This window comes from Clupea harengus, chromosome 10 (genome assembly GCF_900700415.2).
Source record: "Clupea harengus chromosome 10, Ch_v2.0.2, whole genome shotgun sequence".
In the NCBI taxonomy this organism is placed as follows: domain Eukaryota; kingdom Metazoa; phylum Chordata; class Actinopteri; order Clupeiformes; family Clupeidae; genus Clupea; species Clupea harengus.
In genome coordinates, this window is record NC_045161.1 from 26,675,341 (window position 1) to 26,693,823 (window position 18,483).

Here is an 18,483-nt window from a genome sequence, read left to right on the forward strand (position 1 = left end):
TCTCGGTGGCAGTATGACCTCAATCAGCTGTTTTCTGTGGGAGCTTTGACTGAGCACACAGACACACACACACACACACACACACACACACACACACGCCCTCTCACTTGTGTCACTACTGATCTGGGGTCAGAGGTCTCTGGTGGCTCATATTCAGCAGGCTTTTAGAGTGTTTGTGTTTTGGGGGCGCGAGGCCAGCCTGTAGCTTAATGCTAGGGTATTAACAGAATGGACCGATAATACTCGTATACATAGCATGCGCCTCTGTCCCGAATCCGGACGTGCTTTAGAGGTGGGGGGGGGGGGGGGGCGTGCAGCATTCTCTTGCTCGCTTTCTCTCCGAGACGAGTTGTGCTCAATGGCCTAAGCTCATGTTGCCTGACCGAAATGAGAAGAGGAGGAGGAGGAGGAGGAGGAAACGAAGGAGTGGAGACGAAGAGAAAGAGCGAGCGAGGGAGTGAGGGAGGTAAGAGGGGAGGGAGGGAAGAAGGGAAGAGCTGCCTCACAGAAGTGCTCAAAGAGACGAGTGTTCCAGCGAAAGGCAGCAAGACACGGCTTGCCCCTGGAACATCTGCGGGCCCATCCCATCCCTCACGAGATGGAGCCGAGACTTGTTTGTGTCACGGAGCCTGTCGAGACTCGCCTGACTCTGCCACACAAGCCCTCAAAACCTGCAGCGTGCCGGGAGGCGCTGGTGGTGTGTGTGCTGGGGGAAGAGTTGAAGGGAGGTGTGGAGAGAGAGAGAGAGAGAGAGAGAGAGAGAGAGAGAGAGAGAGAGAGAAAAAAGCATAAATCCAGGATTGAAGAGATTGCTGTGGAAATGATTCCTCAGTAATGGGGCCCTTGGTGAAGTTCTATTATGCGTGAGTCTTTCTCCCTGCTCTGGGCAAACAATGGGAGAGATTACCTGTACTGCACTCGACTGGCAGTGCCAGAGCAGAATGGCTAGAGATGAACTCTGGGAAGCATTCAAAGAAAAATGATCTGTCTGCATAAACACTGATAGACATGGCTGTCTTAGCACTCACCATCTCCTGTAGTCTCCAGACACAATCGTTTCTGATGGTTCAGCATTGTGAGTCAAAGCGTTTTGATGAATATCACTATTAAATGCTCTTTACTTAGTTTTCATTTTCTACTTAAATACATTTGAGCACCTATGAGGGAATACAATACTTAACCCCCCCCCCCATGGCTTTTCATGGATCTGCCTGTGGTATGCAAAGAAATGGAAAGTTTCACGGAGAGAACGCACAGGTCCGGAAGACGAGGTGGAAGCGTTCTCGCCCCGCTCAGGGCGACCATTGAGCCGGGCGTAGGGGGGAAATCCAGCGTAATTACAGCAAAGCCGCCCATTCCTTTCCTTTGGAAGGGATCGCGTTCCCCGAGCCGCATCATTTAATCACAGGGCATTGAGCCACGCCAGCACAACAACGCAGGGGCATCCACTTACATCACTGGTGCAACTGGAGAGCGCAGGTAAGGCCTAGGCAGGAGGAGGAGGAGGAGGAGGAAAGGAAATGATGGACGCGCCATACCTCCCTGACCAACTAGCCTCGGCCACAGGCACTGAACATTCTCTGAGTGGTCAGATTGGTCTCGTTGTTGTTGTGCTGTTCCTTTGGATGCAGCAGGATGGTGAAGGGATGGAACATGAAGAGGACTGACCACAGTGGCTGGTTGGTTGGTTGGTAGGTAGGTAAGTCCGTAGGTTGGGAGATTACATTCGACTTTGACTAGTCGATCCCCTGTGCAGCCCACAGTTTGTATACTGGCTGGCAGGTAGCAAGGCTGGTTGGTTGGTTTCATGTGACTCGCTGACTAGCGAAGTCCCCTATGCAACCCAGTCACAGCATGCGTCTAAGCAAACGGCTTCCCCCTACATTGCTACAGCAGGTGGCATGTCACACGCGTGCCACGCGCGCCACCCGTGCCATCCGGTGACAATAGTGACGCCCCCAGAATCTGCGATGTCACCAAAGTCTGTGACAGCCAACACGGAAGCAGCAGAGCTATTCTCCGCCACTTACTATTCAAGTTTTTCATTTGCAGAGGCGGGTTTCCTGTGCTGCTCTTGTGTTATCTGCACCTATCAGCTGCATAGTATCAGCATTCGCAGTATGAGGACATGTCAGGAAAGATACAGATCCACTTGAGGAAGTAGTTTTATTTTTCCATCTTTCTCACCCTCTTTTTTTTTGGCCCACCGTGAAAGCAGGTGGTTTTTTTCCTCTTCTTTTCCCTCCCTTCCTTTCTTCCTTCTCTCCTGCCTCTCCACCTCTGCTGCCGAGGGGGAAAAAAACAAGAGGGCGTTTTCGCCCAATTAAAACAGGTCGCGGAGACGCTACAGGCATGACTCTACACGCCAGGTATGAGGGAGACAAGACCAGAGGCGCCACGGAACATCCCGGCGCAGCCCAGCGCTCTGTCGGGACACGACCGCCGCGGCAGCCCGCAGCGCCTGTCACACACACACACACACACACACACACACCAACTCCACAGCTGCAGACCTGCCCTGACAGGTAGCGTCAGGGAGCAGAGTGTGTGTGTACGTGTATGTGTGTGTGTGTGTGTGTACGTGTGTGTGTGTGTTCGGGTCTGTGTGTGTGGATGCACATACGGGTGCATGAAGTGAGAGTGTGTGCATGTGTATGTGTGCGTGTGTTTGTGTGTAGAACCGGAAGGGAAACGCGTGGTGTTGGCGTCTTAAAGGAGACTTTGGGAATTTGATTTCACACAGACATGTAGACATGGGAAGCGCTGTGCTGCTGTGTGGGAGAGTTTTGGTCATACTTAAGCCCAGAGGGTTGAATACTTGGCCTTAGTGACATACAGACTGAAGATGCTCTGCCTTCTGCACTCTCACCGCCACATGTTGCATATGCAACCGCTGGGCTGTTCATTTCCGCTTCACTGCATTAACATATGTAGTCTAACAAATACAGCTATATAATACATATATATATATAATACATCAGAAAAAAATGGTTTCCCAGTGTTGCAACAACACAAACTCTCACTTGCAGTTTAGCAAAGTGAAGAAGATGAAGTCATGCTGACGACTCTGAAATAGTCCTTCCTGTCTTAGGCTATTGTTGTGTTATGAATCACAACCTACAGCTCTGCCAGCTGAAGGGCATTAGTGGAGGAGCAGCCAAGCCAACCTGACAGCTTCTCTTTATCTTCGCCTCCTCTGGAGTGTGTGGCATGGTAGTTCACAGTGTGGCCAATGAATGGCTCTTAATTACACCTTAACACAGGTGACCCCACCCTGTAGAACAAGGCAGTGGAGCCCATCAGTCAACTGCAGGGATTTCTCCACCCAGCACTCGTGTTAGCTTTAGCTCTGCGAGATCTGTCAGCAACAGCAGCTCCTGCCTGACACACAGCAAACACACGTGCAAACACACACACACACACACAAACACACACACAGATACACACACACACACACAGATACACACACACACACACAAATACACACACACACTCATACAATCTCAAAAACACACAAACTTAATCACTTGCACACATAGACACATGCACACATACCCACCCCCACATACACACACACACACACACACACACACACACACACACACACACACATATATATACACACACACACACACACACACACACACACTCACACAAGCCAACATTTGCACACTTCAAAATGTGTTGCCTCAGGGCAGGGATTGCCGAGTATGTGTGTATGTTTGTGGATAAGTGTAAGTGTGTGTGTGTGTGAGCATGAATGTGTGTGTGTGTTTAACTGAAGTGATTAATTCATACTAAATGCACTGACAGCGTACCTTGGCTGCGTCTCAGTGCCCTGGGCCCTCTTTTAACAGGTCATCTGTGTTTAACCCCGAGTGTGCTGGTATGTGTCAAGCTGTTAAGATGCGCTATCTCCCTCCCCCAAGTCCCCCCTCAGAAGAAGGCCACTGAGCTCCCATCACAGCTCTGGAGCGCTGCAGTCCCCATCCCTCCCCCAAAAGCTCTGTCCTCCTACAGCTCTCTCTCTCTCTTTCTTTCTCTCTCTCTCTCTCTCTCCCCTATCTCTTTAGCTCTTTCTCCGTGCCTGTCTCTCTAGCTCTCTCTTTCCTCCCCCCCTTTTTCCCTCCCACTCTCCCTCCCTCCCTTTCTCCCTCACTCTCTCTCTCTACCTCTCTCTCCTTCTCCCTCTCTCTCTCCCTGTCTGTCTCTCTCTCTCTCTCCCCCTCTCTGTCTCTCTCTCTCTGTCTGTCTCTCTCCCTCCCTCCCTCTCTCTCCCTCCCTCTCTCCCGCCCTCTCTCTCTCTCTCCCTCTCTCTCTGTCTCTTTCCCTCTCCCTCTCTCTCTCTCTCTGTCTCTCTCCCTCTCTCTCTCTCCCTCTCTATATCTCTCTTTTTCTATTTTGCTCTGCTTCAGCTCATTTAGCTGAGTGACAGTAGCGTTGAGGGGTGTATCAGGTTGGGAGCATTAGGGCAATCGCAGATATTCATCATTCCGTTTCATAAGAGACCTTTCCCCCGAGTCGCTCTCTCTCCACGCTCACCGGGCTTCAATCATCCTGCTGCTGAAAAGCCTCCAGGAGGAAGAGGCTAAAAATTCAGCAGTATCTCAGACCTTGGCTAAGACAAGCCGTTCTCCCCCGTCTCACGCACACATGCCACTCCTGCGCGTGCATGTGTGTGTGTTTGTGAGAGAGAGAGAAAGTGTGTGTGTGTGTGTGTGTGTGTGTGTGTGTGTGTGTGTGTGTGTGTGTGTGTGTGTGTGTGTGTGTGTGTGTGTGTGTGTGTGTGCATACCCCACCAGCGCGTCCGTTTTCCTGGACCAGCGTCTTAGGTCTGGGAACTGAGGGGACGCAGAGTTGAGGTGTACGCTGCGTAAAAGCTAGAGTTACAGCCGGTGTGTGTGTGTGTGTGTGTGTGACTCCCGCTTCCTTGGGTGCGAAATGTAGCTGCTCCAGTCACGGCCAGGGAGAGCTGAGACAGACACAGGACACTGTGAGGAATGTCAGGGTCTCACTTCGGAGACAGAGCTAGGGACGCACTGAGGAGATTAGAATACCAGAAACCAGTTCAGTGTATCAGCAGTGTACTTTTAATTATGTTGCCTGAATGAAAGTAAATTATCATCTACATTAATGTAATTAAGGGAGGGTCACATGCGTGGAGGAGGATGAAGGACCTATAGTACTCTGTGTGTGTGTGTGTGTGTGTGTGTGTGGTGTGTGTGTGTGTGTGTGTGTGTGTGTGTGTGTGTGTGTGTGTGTCTCTGGCTTGCTGTTTGTTTTGAAAAGCATTGGGGAGTGTTTTTGAGAGAGTTGATGTGGAGTCAGAGAGTGTCTCTGGTGCCAAGCTTGTGTAACACACAGAGTCAGCAGGTGTGGGGCGGGCCTCCTTTCATTGGAACGCTTCGTATCAAAAGTTAATGGAGATGGAATCTAATGGACCATTGTTCTAGAACAGCCTCCAGCCTAGTGTTCACTCCCTCGTTCCCCCCCCCCCCCCCCCCCCCTCTTTCTCTCTATACAAATGAACTGCTCAGAAGTTTTTCTTTTCTTTTTTTTCTCCCGGGTTGTTTTTTTCCACGCTCTCTTGCTCTCTCTCTCTCTCTCTCTCTCTCTCTCTCTCCCTCTCAGAGTGGCGCACTGATTTCTGTCAGTGTGTTTGTTTAGTCAGCTCAGCCGGGGCGAGCACTGGAGAGTCTGTCCACACCTATTGTTGGCGTCCTCCTCCTGCCAGGAATGGGTGGTTATCTCTGGGATGACACATTCTTGATGACAAGGGCGGTAGGGGGGGGGGTTCAACTCGGTCCTCTGCTGACCATGTGACCATGACTAACACCTGAGTCTTGAGAGCTGTGCGGCCACTGATGTTGACCAACGGCGCTCGTTTCAGTGACGTCAGCGCGATTCAGATTCCCGCGGTTAGTAACGATGCTTCGTCACTGGACCACCGCGCACCTTGAGAACGGAAGTGAGCTCATAGTTACGTGTAGGATGTGTGTGTGTGTGGAGCACAGGCTGACTTAGTTACCTACCCAGTAATGCCGTTAGATGAGGATGATGAGGGGAAGGTGCCGGGATTGTTTTATGCCTCTGGAGGGGGTGAGTTTGGTGCATTCCTGGCTTGGGTGCTTCTGCCCTGCAGGCATCTCATAGGTGTGTCTCACACCACACCACACCACCCCAGCCCATCCCTCCACTAAACTCACCCTCTATACACCCATCACTCCTAATCACAGGCCTGCTGCCTACACACACACACACACACACACACACACACACACACACACACACACACAAACACATTAACACACACACACACACACACTCCAACAAAAACACACACACACACAAAGATGCACACACACTCACACACTCACACACACACACACACAGTACCAGAAGGCCCCTAGTGTGTGGATCCAGCTGGTGGGGAGACATCAAACAGCAGGGACTGGACCCTCCTCTGTCTCCTCAGGACACACACACACACACACACAAACACACACACACACTAAAACACATACACAGACACACACACACACACACTCTTCCCTTCTATGAGCCTTTATGAGGCAGCTGTTTTCCTCCACTGCCTCACTGGTGCTGCGCTGTGGGAAAGTCATGTCTTCTCCTGAAGTCTGAGTGTTTATTTGTGCACCGCTGCACATAACAGATGACACTCGAGTGACAGTTTCACTCTTGCTCTTGTTTCGGTAGACAGTTGCACACTCATTTTCTTACCGTCAACCCTTCGAGTGAATTTGGAGGTGCTTTCAATACGTAGGAAGTCGAGGTGGAATTTACCCAAGATGCTGTTGAGGTTCACTCTGTATATTAGATGACAGCTGGAACAGAACCAAACCATTTAAATGCAATTTTGAACAGTTCAGAGAGTAGAAGCAGGGTACATTGTATATATATATACTGTATATATATACGTATATAGTTATAACATTCAGACTGAAGTTGTTATGAAGTTGTAACATTGTTATTTTTTGGTCGTTCATAAAGCCAAAATGTGAATATTTTCTTATGTATTTATGTACTTTGTTTGTTTGTTTGTTTTGGTTTGTGTTTGTTGGTTTCTGACCTTTTCTCCTCTGGTGTCCTGTGTCTGCAGTACTCTACAGAACTGAAGAAGCTGTACTGTCAGATCGCCAAGACGTGCCCGATCCAGATCAAGGTTCTGACCAATCCGCCCCAGGGGGCCGTGATCCGGGCCATGCCCGTCTACAAGAAGGCCGAGCACGTGACCGAGGTGGTGAAGCGCTGCCCCAATCACGAGCTGAGTCGCGAGTTCAACGACGGTCAGTTGCCCGCCTTAGCATCATAGATCACACACAACATACATTCATGCTGCGTCATTAACAATAGATGTTGTCTCAAAGTGCTGTACGGCGTACAAGGCCTGAACAAAGACGCGAGCCGCATCACAAACGTTACTCTTATGAGCTGTTGTTTTTCTGATGTGGAGTTTTTGTGTGTGTTTGACCAAAGTGTTTTTCTGATGTGGAGTTTTTGTGAGTGTTTGACCAAAGTGTTTTTCTGATGTGGAGTTTTTGTGTGTGTTTGACCAAAGTGTTTTTCTGATGTGGAGTTTTTGTGTGTGTTTGACCAAAGTGTTTTTTTTTAATTCCAGGTCAAATTGCCCCTCCCAGCCACCTGATTCGGGTGGAGGGGAACAGCCACGCCCAGTACATGGAGGACTCCATAACGGGGCGCCAGAGCGTTCTAGTGCCCTATGAGCCGCCCCAGGTGAGACCATTCACCCCTCCTACACTCCTACCCACACCTCTCCACCCCTATCCTCCCCCCCCCCCCCCCCCCCCCCCCCACACACACACACACCTCCACGACTCTTGCCCTGAAGCCCCATCACTCTGACACCTGGTTATTACCCCACCACTATTGGGGCCCATAACTCAGAGGTGAGGGCCGCAGCCGCTGGTAAAGCTGTTGACCTTCTCTGAAACAGACAGGGGTCATGATGATGGGGGGCCAGAGACCCCCCCCCCCCTCCCCCCTCCCTTCTTCCAGCTCTCTGGACCAGGTGTTCCTCCTGTGGGTCTGTGTCCCTGAAAGACCCCTCTCCTGTCTGAGGGCTGAGAGCACACTCTGTTTATTACTCTCACACTAATCCAGCCACCTAACCTGTTTCACCACCTGATCTCTAATCCCAAGGCTGGTGTGTGTGTGTGTGTGTGTGTGTGTTTGTTTATGGTATTAAATTAAGCAATACACTTCCTGAACAGTGCCACTGAAAATGTTTGTTTGCTTGTTATTGAATTTGGCTGTACACATGTTGAACACTGGCTCTAAAACAAGCAAATTTACCCACACACACACACACACACACACACACACACACACACACACATCGTCTCTTTGTTTGGGAGCCGAATTAGTGTACACACACATGCTGAGTAAATGGTTTGGTGCCTGTGACTGATGTCTTCCTCTGGTGCTGTGCTCTGTGCAGGTGGGAACAGAGTTCACAACCATCCTGTACAACTTCATGTGCAACTCCAGCTGTGTGGGAGGGATGAACAGACGCCCCATCCTCATCATCGTCACCTTGGAGACCAGAGAGTACGGCCCACTTCCTGTCTTTTGCTATATGACACCATTCAGTTTTTTTAAAAGACATGTTTGCTGATCTTGTATTTAATTTATCTGGCAACTCAGGTTGCATGGTGTTTACATGAACACAACAGTGTCAAAATATGATGCCACCTTAGCAACAGTTTTGGTTTTACACTTGGCAACCACTCTTCTATGGTTCTATGGGTCTATCATATTCATTACGTGGAAGAAGTATTTTCACCTGTTTTATTGATCTGAAAATGTAATATTCCTTCTCTTTCTCGCCCCCCCCCCCTCTCTCTCTCTTTCTACCTCTCTCTCTCTTTCTCTCTGTTTCTCTCTCTTTCTCTCTCTGCCCCTCTCTCTCTCTCTGCATGTCCTCTTCCAGTGGCCAGGTGTTGGGTCGGCGGTGCTTTGAGGCGAGGATCTGCGCCTGTCCTGGACGAGACCGCAAGGCGGACGAGGACAGCATCCGCAAGCAGCACGTGACGGACGGATCAAAGAGCAGTGAGGGTACGAAACGCCGTAAGTAGCGTAGGGGGCTGGTGACGGGTCTTGCTTTAACCTCACACACACTCTCTTTTCTCAACACACACTCTCTCTCTCTCTCTCTCTCACACACACACACACACTCACACACCCTTATACAACATGGATGCATGCTGCCTGGTGGGATTCCGTCTTCTGTCTTCCTCTGGTGTTGTTTGCTCCCCCCGTTGCTTGCACACAGTGTCACACTCATAGACACAGAGCACACTTTGACATCAGGTCTCTGTCTGTCCATCAGCCAACTACCGCCAGGCGTCCCACGGGATACAGGTGTCCTCCATCAAGAAGAGAAGATCAACTGATGACGAGGTTTTATATTTGCCTGTGAGTCGCTGCTTCAGACCTCTTATTTTGATTTGATGAACTATCATTAAAAGTCACTCTTGATATGAAATGTCCCAATCACCGTATGCTTCACTAGGTAAAATAATTATACAATGTACTTCTCCTTAACCTTAAACCCCTAAAACTCTTTCCCCTAACCCCAGGCATATCTTATAACAAAAAAGTATGTTGTGATTTTCCATTCATTAACTGTTAAGTACACTGTTCCTTTTGACGCGTCATACGAAGTGAATCCTTGCGTGCCCTCAGAGAGATGCCTCTTTGATGAGACCGCCTTAAAAGGCTGCCTTAAAAGGCCTTGACTCATGCTCTCTCTGTCTCTCTGTCTGTCTCCCCCTCACAGATTAAAGGGCGTGAAATCTATGAGATTTTGGTGAAAATCAAAGAGTCCCTGGAGCTCATGCAGTTTCTGCCTCAGCACACTATAGAATCCTACAGGCAGCAGCAGCAGAGCCTCCTGCAGAAACAGTGAGTATATCCCACTCTAAAGCGTGCTAAGAGAGAGGGACAGAATCAGTGAGTATATCGCACTCTAAAGCGTGCTGAGAGAGAGTGAAAGAAAGAAATAGAGAATAAAGAAAGACAGACACTAAGAGCGAAAGAGTGCGTGCAACAGGACGTCCCTTTCATAACCACATAATCACAACACTTACTCTACACCCTAAGATCCATCAGCAAGGTCCACCCTTGTGTGCTGGTTTTTTTCTCTCCTTTGCCTTGGCTGTTACCATGTTACCTGCTGTGTTTGCTGTTGCCTGCCTGCTTGCCATTTTGTGTAATGGATGTGACCTTATTAGGCACCGGTGCTTTGCCTTGACATTTGAAAGGCGAGGTATGCAGACAAATGCATTGAAGTGTCACCTCAGGGTAATACCCTTAAAAAGACTCTGAGAGTATTGCTTGTGTTTGTGTGTGTGTGTGTGTGTGTGTGTGTGTGTGTGTGTGTGTGTTTAACCTGTATTCACCATTCGGAAAACTTGGAATTATACTAAGGATTGGGCTTTTGGATGGCGCGAGCTGGAAAATTGCATGAGTGTGAAGAGACAGAGCATGAAGTGTCCTGAAGATAACCTGGCAGACTGTACCTGAGCAGAACGCTCAAGCTTATCCGTATTCTTTTCTTCTCGCGTCAGCAAGGCCTGGCCACCCGAGCTTCAGCTTTGCTTTGCAAACAGTTACTAACCATTGAGTCAACCGTGACTGGCGTTTGCATCATACCTTTTAATATGCGCCATGACAAAAGGGTGTACCTTGCCTCAAGAGCAGAACAGGCCTGTGCTGGAGCCGTCTGTCAACCCCCCCTCCCACACACACACACACACACACACACACACACACACACACTCACACACACACATACACACCACACACACTCCCACACACTCCCCTGGGCCTCCGGCCAGCCTCAGCCACCAGCTAAAGCCCTTTTAGCCTCCAGACAGGTGGAGCCCTCAGCTCCCTGAGCTCCAGGTACTCCTGGGCTGGAGATGGATCTCCACTCTCTCAGGCCGTGAAGCTCGGCCCTCCGTGGTGTGGCCTAGAAGTGAGCGAGGGAGAGAGAGAGAGAGAGAGAGAGAGAGAGAAGAGAAAAAAGACGGGGGGGTGGGCATGATGGCGAGGGAAACAAAAAAAGAGGCTTGAGTGAGGGATATGTAAATTATAGCTTTGAACTGTGTGTTTAAACGCCCTGTGATAATGACTGCTTATCCGTGGCGTTTCTCATTAAGGAGGCTGACAGAAGCCCGCTGCTGAGGTTGTGTGTGTAGTGGAGTCACAGAGCAGCCTGGTTCTCAGCGCTCGTTTCTCTCAGGGGTTTCAGTGTGGCAGCAGAGGACAGGCTGTGAGGGGTTTTATAGGGCGGGAATAAGAGTTTGTGCAGATGACTAGGTGAGGCTAGGAGCCAGGTAGCCATTAGGACCTCAAAGAGATTTACACGCAGTAGAGCTGTTTTTCTCATGGGATTCAACCTTCCTGTGCCAGTAGTCACCTCACGGATAGAGTCAGGGTAGCCTCACTGCTGTCTATTGTACCTCAACAGAAAAATGTGTTCAAATCTAAAGGATGGAGGAGATGTTCAGTCGTATTTTATTTTGGACGTGTACCATGTGTGTTGTGTTTAAAAGGCAGATACCTTGAGTAGATGTGTATCCTCAGTGTTCATCTTTTTGGTTTTCTCCTCTTGCATGCCTGAGGGTTCTGCCTCTCCTCTCTTCTTTTCTGCTTCTCTCCTAACATCCACAAGCTGCTCTTCCCACTGTGCCTAATAAAAAGTACCAGCTGTTTTAGATGATCATGTCTCTGTCTTTTTTTCCCTCCAACTGTTTTCCCGTCGCCGCAAATTCTCCTTCCTTCCACCACCGCTTAAATGAGCCTCTATAGTTAAGCTGTAGTGCCACCATGTGGACACTTTCTGCATATAAGAATTCCGTTTAGGTCACACACATAGCCAGTCCTGTCGGACAGTTACGGGCATTAAGTATTTATACCACCATGACTTTAGTTTTAAAGTTTTGTAATAATATGAGATATGGATGCTTGACATTCGTCAAGCACCATTCTTTAGGATCTTGACACTTAAAAGTAAAGTTCCATCTGTGGTCTGACACATTCTGCTCTAACTATGCATCTAATGCATCGAATTATTTGACCTGGTCCCGAACCTCCTTCGTAAATATTTCTGTTCCTTCCCCTGGTTGTCATCACTTCTTAATGGCTGTCGGTCTGTCTGAAGGTGTGTGTTTTTATTTCTCCTGACTTGACCCTTGACCCTCCTTCTCTAGAATATTCTGTTCTCTACTTGCATATTTGGAGCTGTTTCCATATTTTTCCCCTTTTATCAAATGACTTTTGTCACAATCACCTATAAGTTTCCTCTTCTCTGTCTTTCTGTCTTTGTCTGTGTTTTCTCCTCTACCTCTCTCCCTCTCTGTCTCTCGGTGTGCAGTCTGCTAAAAGCCCGCCTGCGCTCCGAGCTGCTCGAGCCAGCGAGTGAGCAGAAGAGGCACTGCAGCTCCTCCTGAGGCTCCCCCACTCACATTCCTCCTCTGCTCCTGCTCTGCGCTGGCCTCCTCCACGGCTCAGTCTCCTCCTCGTCCTCCACCTGCTGCTCCTCTTCCTCCACCTGCTGCTCCTCTTCCTCCTCGTCCTCCACCTGCTGCTCCCACTGCACTGGCCCCACGGGTCAGCATCTCATCCCTCTCCTCTTCCTCCTCATCCTCCACCTGCTGCTCCTCTTCCTCCTTGTCCTCCACTTGCTGCTCCTCTTCCTCCTCCGCAGACTGCACTCAACTCTACTTCTCTGCATCCCTTCATCTCTGCTCCTTCCTCTTCCTTTTCGTCTCTTCCTCTCGTTTTGTCTCTTCCTCTGGACTCCTCTCTATGTCCCATCATTGGAATAGATGTAATAAACAACAGTAAACTCCAGCTCTTCCAGTTACCCTCGTAGGGGTTCAGTTCACTCAAGGTAGTGTTCCACTAAGGATCAAGTGAACAACCCCTAGGTGACTGCGCCACACTCCTCTACACCTTATACACGTGAAGAATGAATGTTCTTAATGTAGGGTCTTTTCAGACTCCAAAAGGTTAAAAGAGACTATCTGCATGGCTGATTTTTAAAGATTGTTTTTGTATGTAGCTAATGTGTGTCATATATTGATTAACAGATGTCTGGTTTCACTCAGGCAGTTTTCATAATGTACAAATCTCTTAGAATGCTGGATTTTCTCTACTTCCTGTAGTTTCAGATGTGTAGTTTATAAATGAATATAATACCTGCTGGTATTGCACAAAAAACTACATTGCACACAGTCAGAACAGCCTCAGAGCTGGCCACTTCCCTTCCCTGGTGAGTGTGGGAGGTTGAAGTAGGTCGGGAACCAAGCATCCGTGTTTTTTTGTCTGTGGGACTCATACTATAGTTACTCTTTGGGCTTTTTTGAAAGATAAATGAAATCCTCTGTCACTTCCTACTGCGCTTTTGCCCTGTGTCTCAAAGTTGGAGCTGGACTCAAGTGGTTTTGGTTGGGTTTGTTTGGGATAAAACTTTATGGATAAGATTATGCTGGTCATGTTATATTCTATCACTGCAGGACAGTTTTTTTTTCTCTCTCTCTAAGATTGATTTGATTGTTTTTTTTCCCTCTTTTTTGTGTATTTTCTTAAAGAAAATAAAAGCATATCGTTTTGTTTAAAAGGCATATGAGAGGATGACAATGAATGTTTTTTTGTCGTTAATGTTTAAAAATATTTTTTGTGACATTAAGGCTCTTGCACTTTTGTGTATACTCAATAAATGTTCCTCTCTGCTGTTGACCTCTCTTCCATCTGACTCTGTGTCCTCACCTTTTCCCAAGTCTGACCTTTTCTTACCTGATTCATATGCAATTACACATGAATGTTATGATAAATCTTGTGATATTACAGTAAAAAAACATTTTTGGTAACCTACACAAATGCTGTTAGTATTATTCCCACCCTGCTATTTCTAGTATGGAACCTCTTCCTCGAATACCTTCCCTTCAATTCTCTGTCACTTTCATTTTTCTCTTTCATTTTTCCATCTGTACCAAAGTGTTCCACCAGAATGTGTTCTGGGTCAGTGTGACAAGCGAGAAACCACAGACATGCTATGAGCCAAGGCAAAAAAAACTAACTACACAAACACTCACATGTTCACACAAACAGACAGCAACTTTAGAAGGGACCAGACAAAAATGATCAAATTATTGATCAAATAAGGATAAAAATGTCCATAGTGCACATTGAAACAGGATGTTCTGAGTGATGTTTGACCCGTCTTGGCAAAGCGAGGTGCTCCAAAAGGCCCCCCCACCGAGCTCGCCAGCCTGTCTGCATCTATGATTGTATGTTGGGGTTCTACTAACCATGGAACCTTCTTCTGTTATTTAAGATGGGATTTGTTGGGCAGTCAGACTTACAGCCCGTGTGCTCCTCCTCCTCCTCCTCCTCTCTGCCCCAGGAGCAACCTGCCCACCCAGCCCAACTTCGGCTCCTGCTCCCCGCCCCACGGCAAAGTCAACAAGCTGCCCTCCGTCAGCCAGCTCATTAACCCCCTGCAGCGCAACTCCCTCACGCCGTCCAGCATGGCCTCCGGACTCACCGATAGTAAGTGGGCCCAGAAGACCTCGGGTGTGTGGGGCGGGGGGGAGGAGGGGGGTTGTGAGTGGATAGGTGGGTGTTATGTGTTTATGTCTGTGTCTGTGAAAGTGGACTTTCAGTTTCGTATCTTGAGGGTGTGCTAATGCATTTGTGTGTGTGTGTGTGTGTGTGTGTGTGTGTGTGTGTGTGTGTGTGTGTGTGTGTGTGTGTGTGTGTGTGTGTGTGTGTGTGTGTGTCTGTCAAAGTAGCTGTGGTAGTGTAGTAGTACTGTTCCTAATCTCTCTGTCTACGTCTCAGGACCCTATGGGGGTCTCTTACCTTGTGGGGTGTGTGGGAGGGGGGAGGTGGCTGACAGACAGAGAGAGAGAGACATAGGAAGATGAGCGAGAGGCCATTCTTGTTTGGGCACGTGTGGCCTGGGGTCCTCCTCTCCTCTCCTCTCCTCTCCTTTCTCTCTCTGCCCCTGACATGTGTCTTCCTGTTCATGTGCTCATGTATGAATGTGATCCGCTGTGAACAGATCCCCCTCAGTCAGAACACAGCTCCCGGGCCCGTGTGTGTGTGTCTGTGTGCGTGTGTGTGTGTGTATGTGCCCTGGGACTCAAGTATACTTTTCCTCCTGCTGTCACTCTCTCAAGTAGTCTGACCCCTGTGAGAAAGCCTGTGGTGTGTGTGTGTGTGTGTGTGTGTGTGTGTGTGTGTGTGTGTGTGTGTGTGTGTGTGTGTGTGTGTGTGTGCGTACGCGTGTGTGTGTGCGTATGTGTTTGGATGTGTGTTGTGTTTGGTGTGTAAGTGATCCCTGGGGCCTCTACCCATGTCACATATGTAAACCTGCTGGCTGTTTCAGATGGCCTGCCTTAGACAAACAGTTGTGTCACGGTTCCATCACGGTTCCATCACATGGAACCGTCACTAGTAGTAGTCTAGCCCCCTGTAGTGTGTTCTGTGTGTGTGTGTGCGGTGTGTTCTTGATCCACTGAGGTTAGCCCTTGGTGTGTGTGCTGTGTAACCCCTGTGCAAGGCCCATTGTGTGTGTGTGTTGTGTTGAGTGTGTTTGGTGTGATGTGTGTGTTGAGGCTGGTGAGATGTGCTGAGTGAATAACTGACCCCTCTCTTGACTCGTCCTCAGTGAGCCCAATGATGAGTGCCCACATCCCTGGCATGAACACAGACATGAGTGCTCTGAGCCCCACCCACAACCTGCAGACCCAGCTACCCATGTTGCCCTCGTCCCACTGCACGCCTCCGCCACCCTACCCCATGGACAGCAGCATCGCCAGGTACACCACCGCTAGTCACTAGTCACATTTCATCTCCTTTCCTCTCCTCTCCTCTCCTCTCCTCTTCTCTTCTCTTCTCTTCTCTTCTCTTCTCTTCTCTTCTCTTCTCTTCTCTTCTCTTCTCTTCTCTTCTCTCCTCTCATCTCATCTCATCTCCTCTCCTCTCCTCTCCTCTCCGCTTCTCTTCTCTTCACTTGTCTCATCTCATCTCACCTCCTCTCCTTTCCTCTTCTCTCATCTCCTCACTTCTCAGGAAAATCTCTCACTCACCTCTTTTCTCAGTGCACCTTTCCTCTTCTCCAATCTCCTCACTTCTCATGTTCTCTTTTCCCTTCTCCTCTCTCCCCTGCATAGCTTAGCCTCTCCACCATGCATTTCTCTTCTCCTCTCATGCTCTGCTGTAGTCTCTCTACCTCTTCAGTTCTGTCCCCCCCCCCCCCCTCATATCTTCTCCATATTTCAATGTCTCTCCTCTTCTCTCACATACACATGCTAGAGTATTGACAGTGGGATAGAGGTCAGAACAAAATCCATAACACATAGCAAAGTCTGATAGTCTGTTACTGCATTTAAAAATGGGATTATATTTAAAGTGTATTTCAGGGGAAATACCCACACAACAAACCATAGCCCAGTCCGATGAAATCTCGTCTGTAACTGCATTTGCTAGTGATGGCGTTATGTTGTTCACATCGTCCTTCACATTGACCATTACAGCTTTCTTTTGCGGCTGGGATGCTCAGCCTGCTTGGACTACTTTACAGCTCAAGGCTTGACCAACATCTACCAGATTGAAAACTACAATATGGAGGTGAGAAGCACTGCAGTGTACTGCAGCTCTCATGCCTTCCTATCCAACTTGGAAGGCATAGGTTTCTGTTCATGTTAAATGGTCAGAGGTCATCATGCTTTGTGCATCAGAGGGCTTGCTCTGTCAGCCACCCCGCCCTATCCAGAATGCAGAGTTACATGAAGGACGCCTTGGGGAATATCAAGCTTTTAAGAAGCCTATTTAGATCACATATGCTTCAATCTCACATTTTCCTCCTCCAAACTATACGCTGTTCTTCTCACGAATACTTTCGGCTTGTACGGCAATAGAACTTGACTGCTTACAGTGGCATCAGCTGTAGTGTTGTGCAGAGGAGCACCAGAGGAGAAACAGACCATGCTGAAGCGTGCTTATTCTGCCAGCGACTCCCTCTTGTTTCCTGACTAACATGCCTCGCACGTCTGTGTTTACTCAGGATCTCTCCAGGCTGAAGATCCCGGCCGATTTCCAGCACATCATCTGGAAGGGGATCATGGAGCACCGTCAGAACATGGAGTTCTCCCCTCCTCCCCACATCCTACGCACCTCCAGCGGGGCGTCCAGCGTCAGCGTGGGGTCCACGGAGGCGCGCGGCGAGCGCGTCATCGACGCCGTGCGCTTCACGCTGCGCCAGACCATCTCCTTCCCGCCGCGCGACGACTGGTCAGACTTCTCCTTCGACCTGGACTCCCGACGCAACAAGCAGCAGCGCATCAAAGAGGAGGGGGAGTGAGCGCCCAAACATCCACACACATATACAAAGAGAGATAGAGAGAGAGAGAGATAGAGAAAGAGAGAGATAGAGAGAGAGCGAGAGAGTGTGAGAGAGAGAGATGCACACACACACACACACACACACACACTTTTGTACACTTATATTCACACACACACAGAAGCAAGTTTACACAGACACTCACACACACACACACACACAGAGGCGCTCCGACACTGACGCACACAGGCTCACCAACACACATACACACACCTTTGTGGTGGACATATATTTTAGTCTTTTGCACCTAGATAAACATTTCCGTATGTCTTACATGCATTTCCGCTCTACCACGTTTCAAACCCTGTCAAGCAAGCACATTTCCACACACTCTGTGCCATTTCCTTCCTAAGCATTTCAGGTGCTGCAGTATATATAGCTCACATTTAACGTTGTGTAGAAAAAAAGAAAAAAAAAGTTGTTTGCAAATAAAGTGCACTTATTTTCCATAATTGAATTTGATTTGTTTATTTTTTTTTATCTGTTTCCTCTGTTGTTCTTTTTTTTTATCTGGTCATACTATTAGACGCCCCTTTTTTAACAGAAGACTCAAGAGGTAGAAGGTGCTTTGCGGTAGTACGTTGTATTATTTTGCCATATTTTTGGAGACAGAGCACTTACAAAATAAATCATAGTTTGTTTTTGCTTCGGGCTGGTCTTGGTTGGTGTCCTTTTTGACTTCTGTTGGTGAACCATGCTGCATGTCAGGGTTCATTTCCGTTTCTGCCTTACTCAAAACATTTTTTTTAAATATTATGGGCTTTTCTGCTCCTGTAAGTATGACACTAATGTGTTTATCTGTTTTTCAGTGATGCTTCTTCATTTCTGTTTTTTTTTTTTTTAATGCTGGCATTTGCTGGCTTTTGATTGTATACATTTCAAGATATCTGCACCTATCAAAGTGTTACTCGGCCAGTGGCATTATGGTCTAAGACTGATATAGACAAGTCTTGTGCCTATATATTTGTCACTTGTAAAATCATTACGGAATGCATTTGTTGAGAACTGTTCATGCTCACAGAATC

General features: G+C 48.4%; 1 protein-coding gene across 1 annotated transcript in view; it reads left to right on the top strand.

Moving 5' to 3' along the window:
• The window catches only part of tp63 (tumor protein p63), a 54,818-nt gene extending 37,354 nt beyond the window's left edge, over positions 1-17,464 (top strand). Inside the window, exons 5-14 of the mRNA XM_031574615.2 lie at positions 7,121-7,307; positions 7,640-7,755; positions 8,480-8,589; positions 8,972-9,096; positions 9,371-9,456; positions 9,821-9,945; positions 14,456-14,601; positions 15,725-15,875; positions 16,593-16,686; positions 17,123-17,464. Coding sequence (XP_031430475.1) covers positions 7,121-7,307; positions 7,640-7,755; positions 8,480-8,589; positions 8,972-9,096; positions 9,371-9,456; positions 9,821-9,945; positions 14,456-14,601; positions 15,725-15,875; positions 16,593-16,686; positions 17,123-17,419 — 1,437 coding nt within the window. The 3' untranslated portion in view covers positions 17,420-17,464. The remainder of the gene's footprint in view (positions 1-7,120; positions 7,308-7,639; positions 7,756-8,479; positions 8,590-8,971; positions 9,097-9,370; positions 9,457-9,820; positions 9,946-14,455; positions 14,602-15,724; positions 15,876-16,592; positions 16,687-17,122) is intronic.
• The last annotated feature ends 1,019 nt before the right edge of the window (positions 17,465-18,483 follow it).